Source organism: Vitis riparia, chromosome 5, assembly GCF_004353265.1.
Source record: "Vitis riparia cultivar Riparia Gloire de Montpellier isolate 1030 chromosome 5, EGFV_Vit.rip_1.0, whole genome shotgun sequence".
NCBI lineage: Eukaryota > Viridiplantae > Streptophyta > Magnoliopsida > Vitales > Vitaceae > Vitis > Vitis riparia.
The window spans coordinates 1,361,292-1,372,504 of record NC_048435.1 but is presented as its reverse complement, the minus strand read 5'-3'; the positions used below and the strand labels follow the sequence as shown (position 1 = coordinate 1,372,504).

The window sequence follows — 11,213 nt, the reverse complement described above, 5'->3', positions numbered from 1 at the left end:
TGTTTGGGACAGGGGAGATTGGTATATAGTCATTAACCATATCATATATCATTAATTTTCATAACACACTCTTGTTAGAGCTGGTTCCAACTATCCAGCCAAAACTTATAACGCCCTAGAAAACACATAATACCCTAATGCTAGTTTTACTAAACTCGCCAGCTATGAAGAAAGCTTCTGCACCAACCTAGGTCATATTCTCATTCTTTCATGACCCTATACTTAGTTGAGGCTAATTAGCAGCCCTACAGTTCCTCCGGATTTCACCGTTATTACCAGTCAATGGCCCCAAGCTTCCCATCTTCAACATGGATTTCCTGAAATCCTCAAAGAAGATCATTGTGTCCTCCACATAGGATTCTACAATTCGTCGTGTCTGATCATCTCCGGACACCAGTGCCTGGTCGGATGCAAGCAGTCCCTCACCAGATAGAAGGTTGACATAGTACTGGTTATCAAATGTCGCAGGCGTCACAAGGTCAAGTTGTGCTAGCGTCACGTTGGTGCCAGATTCTGAGCATAGCTGCTGCAGTGACTCCATGAATTTCACGTTAATTTCCGGGCCGTTTGAGTTGCTGCCCCCAGTTAGCCTTGAGGTGAATGTCGAGCATCTTGCTTTCCCCATTGTGTGCGCCCCTGTCAAAACAACCATCTAAATATCCGCCACTAATCTATACTTAAAAGGAGATGAGGCTACCTGAGAGGGCCACCATGTCGTTGAGCGTGAGGCCAACGCTCTGGAACTTGGCCACGAGTGTTGCAACGCTAGAATTCGGGCCAGGGATGTTGTTGTTGGCTGCTGCTTTGCTAGCACTCAAGCTATCCCTCCTTCCTTTCTGGACGTCCCAACCTGGCCCGCCTGACTGTAAAATAGCACCGAATTTGAAATTATTTTTAAGATGGAGCAATGTAGGAAGTAGTGCATCACATATATTACCAGAACAACAGAGTCTCTAGCTGTTATAGCAAGAATGTCTGCACAAGAGACAGTTCCAGGGCATACAGATTCAAGCACTGATTTTATCTCATCGATCACTTCAAACCCTCTCAGTGAGTTCAAGTTCGGGGCTGCAGTTTTTTCCCCGACAAAACTCCCAACATCATCCAACAAAACAGAGGCATCACAACCCTGCAAAACTCATTACCCGCATCGTGTTCATTAGCATTACTACTACACTACAAAAGCAGATGAACACATGAAATGAAAGATGACTTGCATTGACAAAGCAGTCATGGAAATGCAGACGCAGCAGTGAAGCAGCCATTCTTGGGTCATCGGACACCGCCTTCTGCACCCAAGAGAAGATGATGGCTTCTGCCTCCGGGCAGGTATCTTGGTACTCATCGGCTCGCAATGGGCCACCAGTGTCATCATAGCAGGTCTCGTTCAGAATGCCTGCAAATGCCATTGCAAGTCTGAGCATCACTAGTAGATAGAAACCCAAGTACTTGGCCATCCTCTAGGCTAAACACATATCACTGTGGTGGTGAAATTAAGTTTCCCTTTATAGAGGGTTGTGAGGGCTTCTGGGTAGTGAAAAGTAGGTGGTTTCAGAGACTAGAGGTTCACGCACAAGAGGGTGGTTAAAGAGAAGACACAGTCAAGCCTTGGAGGAGGTCAGTGTAGATGATGATATGCAAACGCCAAAGCCATGTGCCTTCTTAATTCATACATATCGGGACCCCCTCAAATACCATTCTGTACAGTGCATATCATCTGATTCCAAGTTGAGAAAATTCCTTGTGTACTATTCTGGAACACGAAGATATGTTGACAGTGTCTGAGCTCTGACCTCACTACTCAGTTTATTGCTTTCCACACATGGTTTCCTTGTGATCCTACTTCTGTTTCCTTGAGTCATCCCAATTCCCAACAAACCATCAGCAACCTGAAATCAATCCAACTGGTTGATAATTTGTTACGATTCTGAATAAAGTTTCATTTTATTCTTGATAAATTGGAGTCCAGCTTGTTAAAGTCCCATGACGTGTCACTCATGGATTCCAAAAGGATGAAGATTTCATGCTCCCTTTAGTCATGGAAACAGATTCTAGTGACAATTTTTTTCCCTTGTTCGCTCTTCTGTCAAAACCACTTTTCTGTAAATGACTTGACAAAGTGTTAGCTGTTGATGAATATATATGGTCCCTACAGGAATGCATTATGGGACCCTATATATATATGAATCTCTTGTGGTGTATAACAAGGGTTATCTTATCAAGAGTCAGTATCCCATTAATGACAATTTTTATTTCATGCTTGGGAGAAAACAGGACATTATGCTCCACATTGTAAATAAATGTCTTTTTCTTTTTTTAACAAATCATTTCTTCAAGAGAAACTATTAATGGTGGTCATAGGTTATACCCCATATAAACTTATTGTTCATTGATCATTTTAAACTTAAGTCTTTAAGTTTCAGCCTTGTAGTTGGGTCGCACCCATAAACTTATTGTTCCTCCATCATCGTAAACTTTTGGATCAAATTGATAATTTAATATGATATCATATTCTTAAGTTTAAACCTTATTGCTGGTGAGATAAGGTGTTAGAATCGAAATGTATAGATAGATGGTTGATGATGTCTTTAATCGCAAGTAATTAATTGAATAAAAACTTAGAATTTTATTAATATTTTTCAGATCTTGGCACATGTTTTGACAGAGTACTTCATTCAAAACCAGAGTGGCCTAGATTGACCCCTTGCCGCTGATAATGAAACAGGGAGTGGGTTGGACATCAATGGAAAATGATTTGAGAAAAATGAGTTGGTGGGGGTTGTATAGAGTTGGTACCACCACCTGCAGCCACAGACCTAGCATGGTCACAACTGCATAATTGACTTGGTCTAGCTCTTACAAATATGCACCTTGCGCTGGTTTTGAAAGTGAAGGATCAGTTATAGCGGACAAGCTGAATCAGATCTCGACAATATAGGGGAATGGAGTTGATGGGTGCCTTTTTGGTGATCTGGCCCATACCAAAAAGTCCATCTATGAGCTTTTTCTTGAAGTATCATACGTATGGGTCCCCATTGAACTTGTCACTAAGACTCACCATGAAGAAGATTAATTACCTTGAGTGATAGTGTTGATTTGGCCCTAACTCAAAACTAGCACTAACATCATCCATAGAAAAGTCTAGATTGTTATTATAGCTACTTCTACATATTTTTATTTGGAGATATTAACCAATTTATTGTTTTTTAGACCAATAACTTAAATTATTAAGTAACGAGTCAACAACGCATATGATACTAATGCTTCCCTTCTGCAACCAAAAATTAGGCTAATTGATGATAATTTATTAGGATAACGTTGTTTCTTATGTGTATTATCATATTAAAGGTTTAAAATAATTCTTTATTAATTTGACCCAAAAGTTTATAATATCCGATAATGGACTGATTATAAATACTAAGCTATCATACATTACCTTTTAACAAGCCCTAAAATACAACTTAGGTGTGTGCATGAGGGCATCTCCATCTTGAAGCCTTGAGAGTTTAGAAGTTTACGCCTAGGAAATGAAATGGGTATGTGACATGTGATGTAAAAAGAGATTTTTTCAAAACCATGTACAAAAAGGTGGTACCAAGTATGTCTGTGGGGGCCCATAAATCCAAGATGACCCATCAGCAGCCCACTAAATAAAGGAGAAAGGATGATTAGTACCCTGAGAATAATGAGTGTGGGCAGTACAGAAAAAGCAACCATATTCATCTTCCTCCTCATATTTTCCACAAACCCATACAAAAAGTCTCCTTCATTCTGCATTCAACAAAAATATTCAATAACAAATAGGTAAATGGCAGTATAAATATGAACTGACAGAATCTTTCTAACGCCAGTTAATAATTTCTTTTAAGGGTTTGAAAATTGGCCCTTCTCATGCAAAACCAGCGGAACTCTCCACCATGAATGAAGCTTGTGCTTCATATAATGCCACAGACAACATCTTTGAATGAGAGGAGTCTGTATTTAAGATAATCCGTTCGAGCTTTGTCCGAAAAATCATGGTGGTGAAGCATACAAATTACCTGCTGTTTTCAATGAATGGTCATTACATGTTTGTATTTTTGCTAGAATAGTTCATTTTCTTGATTTGTTTCTCGGTCTGAAATGAACTATTATAAGCGAAAAAGGTGGCTGAAAATTTGGCATTTAAGATTAGAGGCATCTACTTTTGACTAAGTTGAATGTGAAACTGAAAGGCATTCCCACCATCATTATGATATATATATATTTCATGGATTCTTATCCTTCACAAATAAAAAGGTCCAAAAGGTAATTTTAAAAGACAATACCTCTATACTCTACCCAAAAAAAAATGCAGATACTTGTCGATTTCCAGCTATACGAATGGTTTTTATATGCTTTTGGAAGGAAAATTTGAGACCGATAAGCTCGAGACTCTAGTCATCTGGAGGCCAACCCAAGGAATGGCTAGTTCAGAACTTTGAAGGAAGATAGTGATTTAAGCAAGTTTTATGGCTAAATCTAACACTACAATGTTCTTATCTATGGCAAAAGTCATGGGGTTGCCTTCCAATTTACAATTGCTCTACTAGGTTTGAGTAGGAGGAAATGAACTCTATATAATTGGAGTGTTTGGTAGCACAAAAGAAAGTAAGCATTTTGCCATTTGAAAAGGTATTAGTGGCTGTAAAGATTAGAATACAAGAACAATTCTTGGTAAAGGCTGCCTTTTCTATTTTTCCACTTCCCAATAATGATGCTTAAAGGATCAAACACTCTTCATCAATACAAGAATATTCACCTGCTGCACACATGAGAGGAAAAAACAAGAACCTTTATTATGTTCTTTCTCTTATATATACATATATCTTCAACCACCAGCTTCTTGTGATCTCAGTAGAACCCTTCATTGAGCTGCAGATTACGGACTATAAGGAAGTTTATGGAGCAAAACTACTGGTAAGAATTATGAAGACAGATTTTGTATCTCTGTAATATCTTTGAAAGCTCTCAGCTTGTATGGTGGGTGTCTGGCTCTTGAAATTGGAATTCTGTCAACATAACTCCATCTTCTGAATTCTAGCTTGTGGAAAACATAGTCAATATTAATTAAAGGCCTATTCTTGGTCTTTTCCATTGTATCATATCGTGATCGAAACTGTTTTTTCAACCCTAAAGAACCAAGAATAAACTGGAGATCAGGTATATATACAGTCAAATAATATTGATATATACCGAGATCTATGGTAGGAAGCTAGCTCAAGTGCCAACTCCTCCATGGCTTTGAATATTGTTTTTTTAATTTATTTATTTATTTATTTATTTTTTTATGTGATGTCCCAAGAATGGGATAAAGCTACAAACAGTGGAATTCAATTGGCCTTTCATCTAATGGCTTGTCTTTCTACATAGCTGTGCATGGCTAGAAATCATATGTATGGGCTAAAAGTGGAATCACATTCAAGTGAAAATTACAACATTCCTAGCAAGACAGTGTCATATGGACAAGGACCTCACCATTTCTAATCTATCTTTCATCAACAATGCCTAAAGGCAATCATATCTCCCACCAAATCTCTCAGACCATCCTTTCAATCAAGAACCATACTGAAATATACACATTTTTTTTTGTTGTTCTTCTCAGCGCCATTCACTGACTCCAAGCTCCTTAATCGCATGTAGATTAAAGAAGAGGAAGGGCTAGAGGTGATCCATGTAGATTAAAGAAGAGGAAGGACTAGAGGTGGTCCATGTTTCGCCACTGGTAGAAACTCCATGAACTCTGTGAAGATATTTTCGTTTAGGGTTCCCAACTTCTGTGAACAAGACCCAGGATCAAGTTCCCAAGTTGGTTCTAGGGTGTCTCATTTTCCCATACAAGTAGGCCCTAAGGATTCTCATACACAGTAAAAAGGAAGAAAAGAGAAAAATCCAAACCCAGCTTGCTCAATGGAGAAACCCTAACCCTAAACATTATGACTAATATACCCCTTGAAAATATCAATGCACATGCCTCCTACCAAAGAAGAGGAGGAAGAAAGAATCTGAAGAGGAAGAAGAAAAATGGGATAATTAACTGATTGATAAAGAAGATACAAAACCCAAGTCTTCATGATTGAATTAAACTCTAGATACAAAGAATAACACACAAAAAAAAACCCACAAAGTAGGAAAGTAGTTCTTCACAGGCTGAGGCTAGTAATTTTACAGTGATAATCAGCAAGGTTCACATGTAATGGTGAAGTGGGTTCGTCTCCAAAGACAACCTCCATCAGTCAGTAAGGGAAATTACATACCAGTAATACAGATAAAAAATCTCTCTACTACTCCTCTTTAGGCTCCTTAAACATCGGGGACGGCAGGAGGTCCTCAAGAAGTCCATGATCTCTCAGCAGAGAAGCTGGAGAAGGACGGAACCGTCTCTCATGGAGGAAAGTGGGGTTAATGGAGGAGGAATTCATGTGGTTGAAGTTCAAAGAAAGAGAAGAGTTATTGAAATAGGGTTGCTGCTGCTGCTGATACTGAGGCTGTGGCATGGCGAATGAGGAAGCAGCAGCTGCACTGAAGGTGACAGCTTCCGGCGGAATCCCAAGACTTCCACGGGGCATCACTGGACAGGGATGAGTGTGCTGACCTTCATAGGTAGTAACAACAGTGGTGGGATCATCGGAGGATCGCTCCACCCTCTTTTTCACTCCGCAGGCGGCAGTGGTGCAACGATAGTAGCTCCTGAAAATTAAGAAAATGTTTAGTTACTTCCACACTTTTTTTTTTTCCTTTTGCTTCATAATTAAGAAAATAATTAAATGAATAAGGGGACCAAGATCGGGATATGATATACCTAGGAAAAGGGCTGTTCTTCACAGCTTTTTGGCCGTACTTCCTCCATCTGTATCCATCGTCAAGATGATCAACTTCGCTCTTGGTGATGAACGCAAATCTCGGCTCTCTCTGCCTCTTTTGGTTCTTCTTTTTGGGTTTCAACCTAAACCCATAAAACACAAATACTTTACTTTAGAAAGAATCAAAAACAGAAGCAGTAAACATTAACAAATCCACAGAATTCACTCTTAGATTATGCAGAAAGGAAAACCCATTTCCCAATCCATTATTATTACTATTATTATTTGCTTTTTTTTTTTTTTTTCTTTCTTTGAACGGGTTTGTTTTGTTGCTTTCTCTCCACATGTTTCATGTAAAGCACTTAAATTACTGTAATAGTCTTGACAAACCAACAAAGATAAAAAAAAAAAGGAAGGAAATAAAAAAAGACAGGGAACTCACTGTTGCTTATTCTTCTCCTGATCTTGCTCTTCCTCCTCCGCCGCTTTAGTCTGATCATCATTCGCTGCTTCGGTCGACGAGGAAGAGATCGACGAGGAGTTAGGGGTGGCCGGAGCGTTCACAACCTCCGACGACTCCGGCGGAGCTGAGGAAGCCGGTGAAGTGAGGGGGTGCGGCGCCAATGGAGGCTGAAGCAAATCGAATAGAGAAGGACTGTAGTCTTGGATGCCCAACAGGTCCATGAAGCCTAATGAGCCCTTTTCAACTTCACATGGCATGTCAAAGATGCTTGAAGAAAAAGCACAACTCGCCGGAATCTGATCGGAAAATGTTGAATTAGCCATCGAATTCTCAGTCTTCACTTGCTCTTTCTCCTCCATCTACTCACCAAAGGAATAGATTCTTCTTCATTTGTAGTTGCTTGTAGTAGTATTGAAAAAAAAAGAAAAAAGAGAGAGAAAGAGAAAGAGAAGGACTGTTTGGTTAGGGGTACGAGTGTGAAGGGATTTTGGGGGTGGGTTTATTTTATTTTATTTTTAATTTTGGGGGTGGAGGTTGGCTGGAGACAATTGATTTTGACCGGCAAGTGTCGGTTAATGTACGTACGGAGGCCGGTTGGCAATTAATGCCAACTGGACCGCTTCTCTGGTCGACGCTTTCATACGGTGTTCTTGACTGGTTAACCGGCTATGGTGTGGACATGGCTTTTCTCACACGTGGCCTCTAAAAGGTCTGGCCCGTGTGCATGTGATCTCTCCTTGGATTTTGAGTTCCTTTTTCGCGGCTCTCCTCTTCAACTTTTAACGGCTAAAAAGTTTGCCCTTTTCTATCTCCTCTTCGCTTCCTAAATTCTACGCACGTTTCTCCCCCTCATTTCGTATAAAATAAAAATATTATAATTATATGAAAATTATGTTTTTCAATAACTTTTAATTATTTATTTTAATTGAAAAACCAAAATATTATTAAAAAAATTATTAAATTATGGTGGAGCAGGGCACTTTTGGGAATATGAAATATGGTAGCACATCCCATGCAAACAAAAAGCGCCATGAGAGAAGGAAAAAACAAACTTTCCCCAAAATGACAAAAAGAAAGAAAATCATAATAACCGCGTTGCCAGCGTGCGAGAGAAGGTTCGGCACGTGCGCCGGTCCAAGTGCTGACGTGAGAAGCGCGTCACCGATGGAGAATGGGCTCTCTCTTCTTTTTCCGACAATCCAAACGCTGAGAGGTGCACCGTCAAATAGACGAGTATCCACATTGTTGTAATCACCTCTTTCATAATTTCATTTATTATCCTTCTCCTTCTTCCACTAAAACTGAAATCCCCTTTTTACCCATGCTCTTTTTTCTCAATGACACCAATGTCCTCCCTCTCTCTCTCTCTCTCTCTCTCTGTTTTAGAAGTTGCTAAATTCCTTGTTAACATCGAATGTAACACTAGAGTCGCGTCCTTGACTAAGGTTAGTTTAAAATTGTTTTACAATTATTGTTTATTTTCCTTGGCTTTTGACCTTTTGATTGAAGTTCGTATTTTTTTATGGAGTAAAATGTTTTTGTGGTTTTAAATTATTTACTGTCATGTCAATGACAAATTGGAAGCCAACAACTACCCTGTACTGCATAGGGTAAAAAAAGTCATGTTGAGGTTTCCCTATTTTGCTATTTGTGAACTTGAGTGACCTGCCTTTCTCACATTTCTTTCCTCTCCATACACGTAGGCCTACCCTACCCACCTATCAATTTTTTCTATGTGTGAAGGTTTATGACGTTGGAGGTGGGTTTGGATATTCAAGCAGTGGGGGAAATTTTTTTACTCAAAGATAATGACCATTTTTAATTAAAATTTAAGGTCACAATCAATAAAAATTGAAATATATCTCATTCTTGATGATGATGGTTGATTCTTGATCTCAAAATATAGTTAGAAAAATCCCAATGTTTTTAACTTACTCATTTCGGTAATTTTAGGTGCTCATAGGATCAAAGATTTTGTTAAGTGGGAAGTGAGATAGATGAATTTAGAAAGGGATAGATTGCTGATTGTTGGAAACATTGGTCCAAAGCAAGGTTCATGTGGGGGTGGTTTTTCTTGGGTTCCAAGTTATGATTACATATAAAAGCTATAATGGTAGCTCCGATGTACAAGTTGCCTACTGCGGAATAAAATCCCACAAGCTCTTTTGTCAATTCACACAAGAGAAAAGATTTGGGGGCACAATTGGTATTTCCAATTTCTTTTTATTTTTTCGGGATTAATTATTATGCCCTTCAACTCTGCCACCTTGCACGGCTTCTGGTCGCTGTCACTCCTGGAAATTCAATGTCGGAGAAGTAAGCCAGTCTATGCCCTACACGTGTCCTCATCGCTCTTCTAAGCCATGACTGCCGCTGCGTTCCACGTGTCAGATCGGAGGGGCCGTGGCCCCTCAAGCACATGCACTTTACGCGGTTTTAGTATATTCTACGCTTGCTTATGTTACACGCTCCCTCCAACTTCTTTCTCCTTTTCAATTTCCTTTCAATCAATTACTCTCTTTTTTTAATAAAAAAATATTTATTTATTTATTATTTGTATTTTAAATAAAAATTTAAAGATAAGTTTTATTCCAACATTTAAAAAAAAAATAGAAAACGACTATTATTTAAAAAATATTTTATTTAAGAAGATAATTAACATGAAAGTTATGAATGGAAAATAGGGAGTGTGTTCGCTGCTAGAAAGTGCAGACGAAAATGTTAAAAAAATGTGAATATGTTTTATATATAATTAATTCTATTTATTATATATATATACACATTCATTTTTATTTTTTATAAAAATCAAATATATATATTTTCTTTAAAAATAAAAGAAAGAATTGGCGTTAAGGTTTCTGATGATTAGTTAATTACATAAATAACATAATCTGATGATTCCAATGATGAAGAATTAATCGGACGGTTAAAATTTGATCATATAGAGGTGTTGTGTATTGGGTATTTTACCAGTAATCTAATAGAATTGTTTTCAAATTGATTGTATGATAATTTAGTAGTAGAGTTGACCATGGTTTTGCTTGGGGGCTAAGTTTGGGACCTACAAGACAAACACACGAAACAACACACTGACACAGTCATTCCAAGGTGAGAAGGTTTTATTCTCCCGCGTGATCCGCACATGATCGACCCAATTCCAATATAGGGCTCCATCACCGCCCATGGAGGCGCGTCGTCTCCTATCCTACTTACCACCGCCGACTTAAAAATCCAAGGAGTCGGCACTGGGTGGATCGGCCGATATGTGAGACCTGAAAGCTGCAGCGGCCGCCTTGGAGTCGCCAGTCGGCCCTGCATGTATAGGCCGATATTTGAATCTGAACGCAGCAGCAGTCAAAGGTCAAAGGTCAAAGGTTTTGAAAACATTTGTGTTGTTGGTTCAACGACACCACCAAAAGGAGACGTGGATGCAAAGCGATTTGCATGTGAAGACACATGCAAAATGAAAATGCAAATGCAAATGCAAATTCAAATTCAAATTATGGTGCGATCTTTACCCACATTACCAAGATCTTTCCCAAGATTTTTATTTCCTCCATGAGGTATATAAAATAGTTCTGGAACTCATTTTTTAAAAAATATTTATTTAATTAAAATTTATCGGATATAATTAAAAATGAAAAGAAAAACAAGTAAAATGAGTTCAATCCTTCTAATTTTCCGTTGTAATTCCGAGTATATAATCTCTCAAGAAAGATCCTTAGTGTATGGGATTTTTAAGCTTGCTTCCATAATTTTTTATGCTATTAAAAAAAGAAAAAAACCTATAAAAAGAAAAGAGGGGTGTCAACGTTCTCTGTAGGGTATAATTTGATTTCTTAATAGAAATGAAGAATATTCACTAAGCAACCGCCCGATTAAAGATTTTGATTACAACCTCCAACCGCCTGATTTCATGCTGCAAAACC

The 11,213-nt window shown here is 38.5% G+C and overlaps 2 protein-coding genes across 2 annotated transcripts; both read right to left on the bottom strand.

The window, feature by feature from the left end:
* Window positions 1-36: 36 nt before the first annotated feature.
* On the bottom strand, window positions 37-1,496 carry LOC117913803 (peroxidase 40-like). Its single transcript, XM_034828850.1, has 4 exons — window positions 1,218-1,496; window positions 938-1,129; window positions 698-863; window positions 37-636 (listed from the first exon to the last, which is right to left on the bottom strand). Exons 1-4 carry the CDS (start codon window positions 1,455-1,457, stop codon window positions 233-235), a joined length of 1,002 nt encoding a protein of 333 aa, XP_034684741.1. The 5' UTR covers window positions 1,458-1,496; the 3' UTR covers window positions 37-232.
* Window positions 1,497-6,024: 4,528 nt separating this feature from the next.
* Window positions 6,025-7,756, bottom strand: LOC117913896 (probable WRKY transcription factor 48). The gene is made up of 3 exons (XM_034829000.1): window positions 7,264-7,756; window positions 6,821-6,964; window positions 6,025-6,708 (listed from the first exon to the last, which is right to left on the bottom strand). The coding sequence occupies exons 1-3, from the start codon at window positions 7,641-7,643 to the stop codon at window positions 6,303-6,305; spliced, it is 930 nt and encodes a 309-aa protein (XP_034684891.1). The 5' UTR covers window positions 7,644-7,756; the 3' UTR covers window positions 6,025-6,302.
* Between the last annotated feature and the right edge of the window lie 3,457 nt (window positions 7,757-11,213).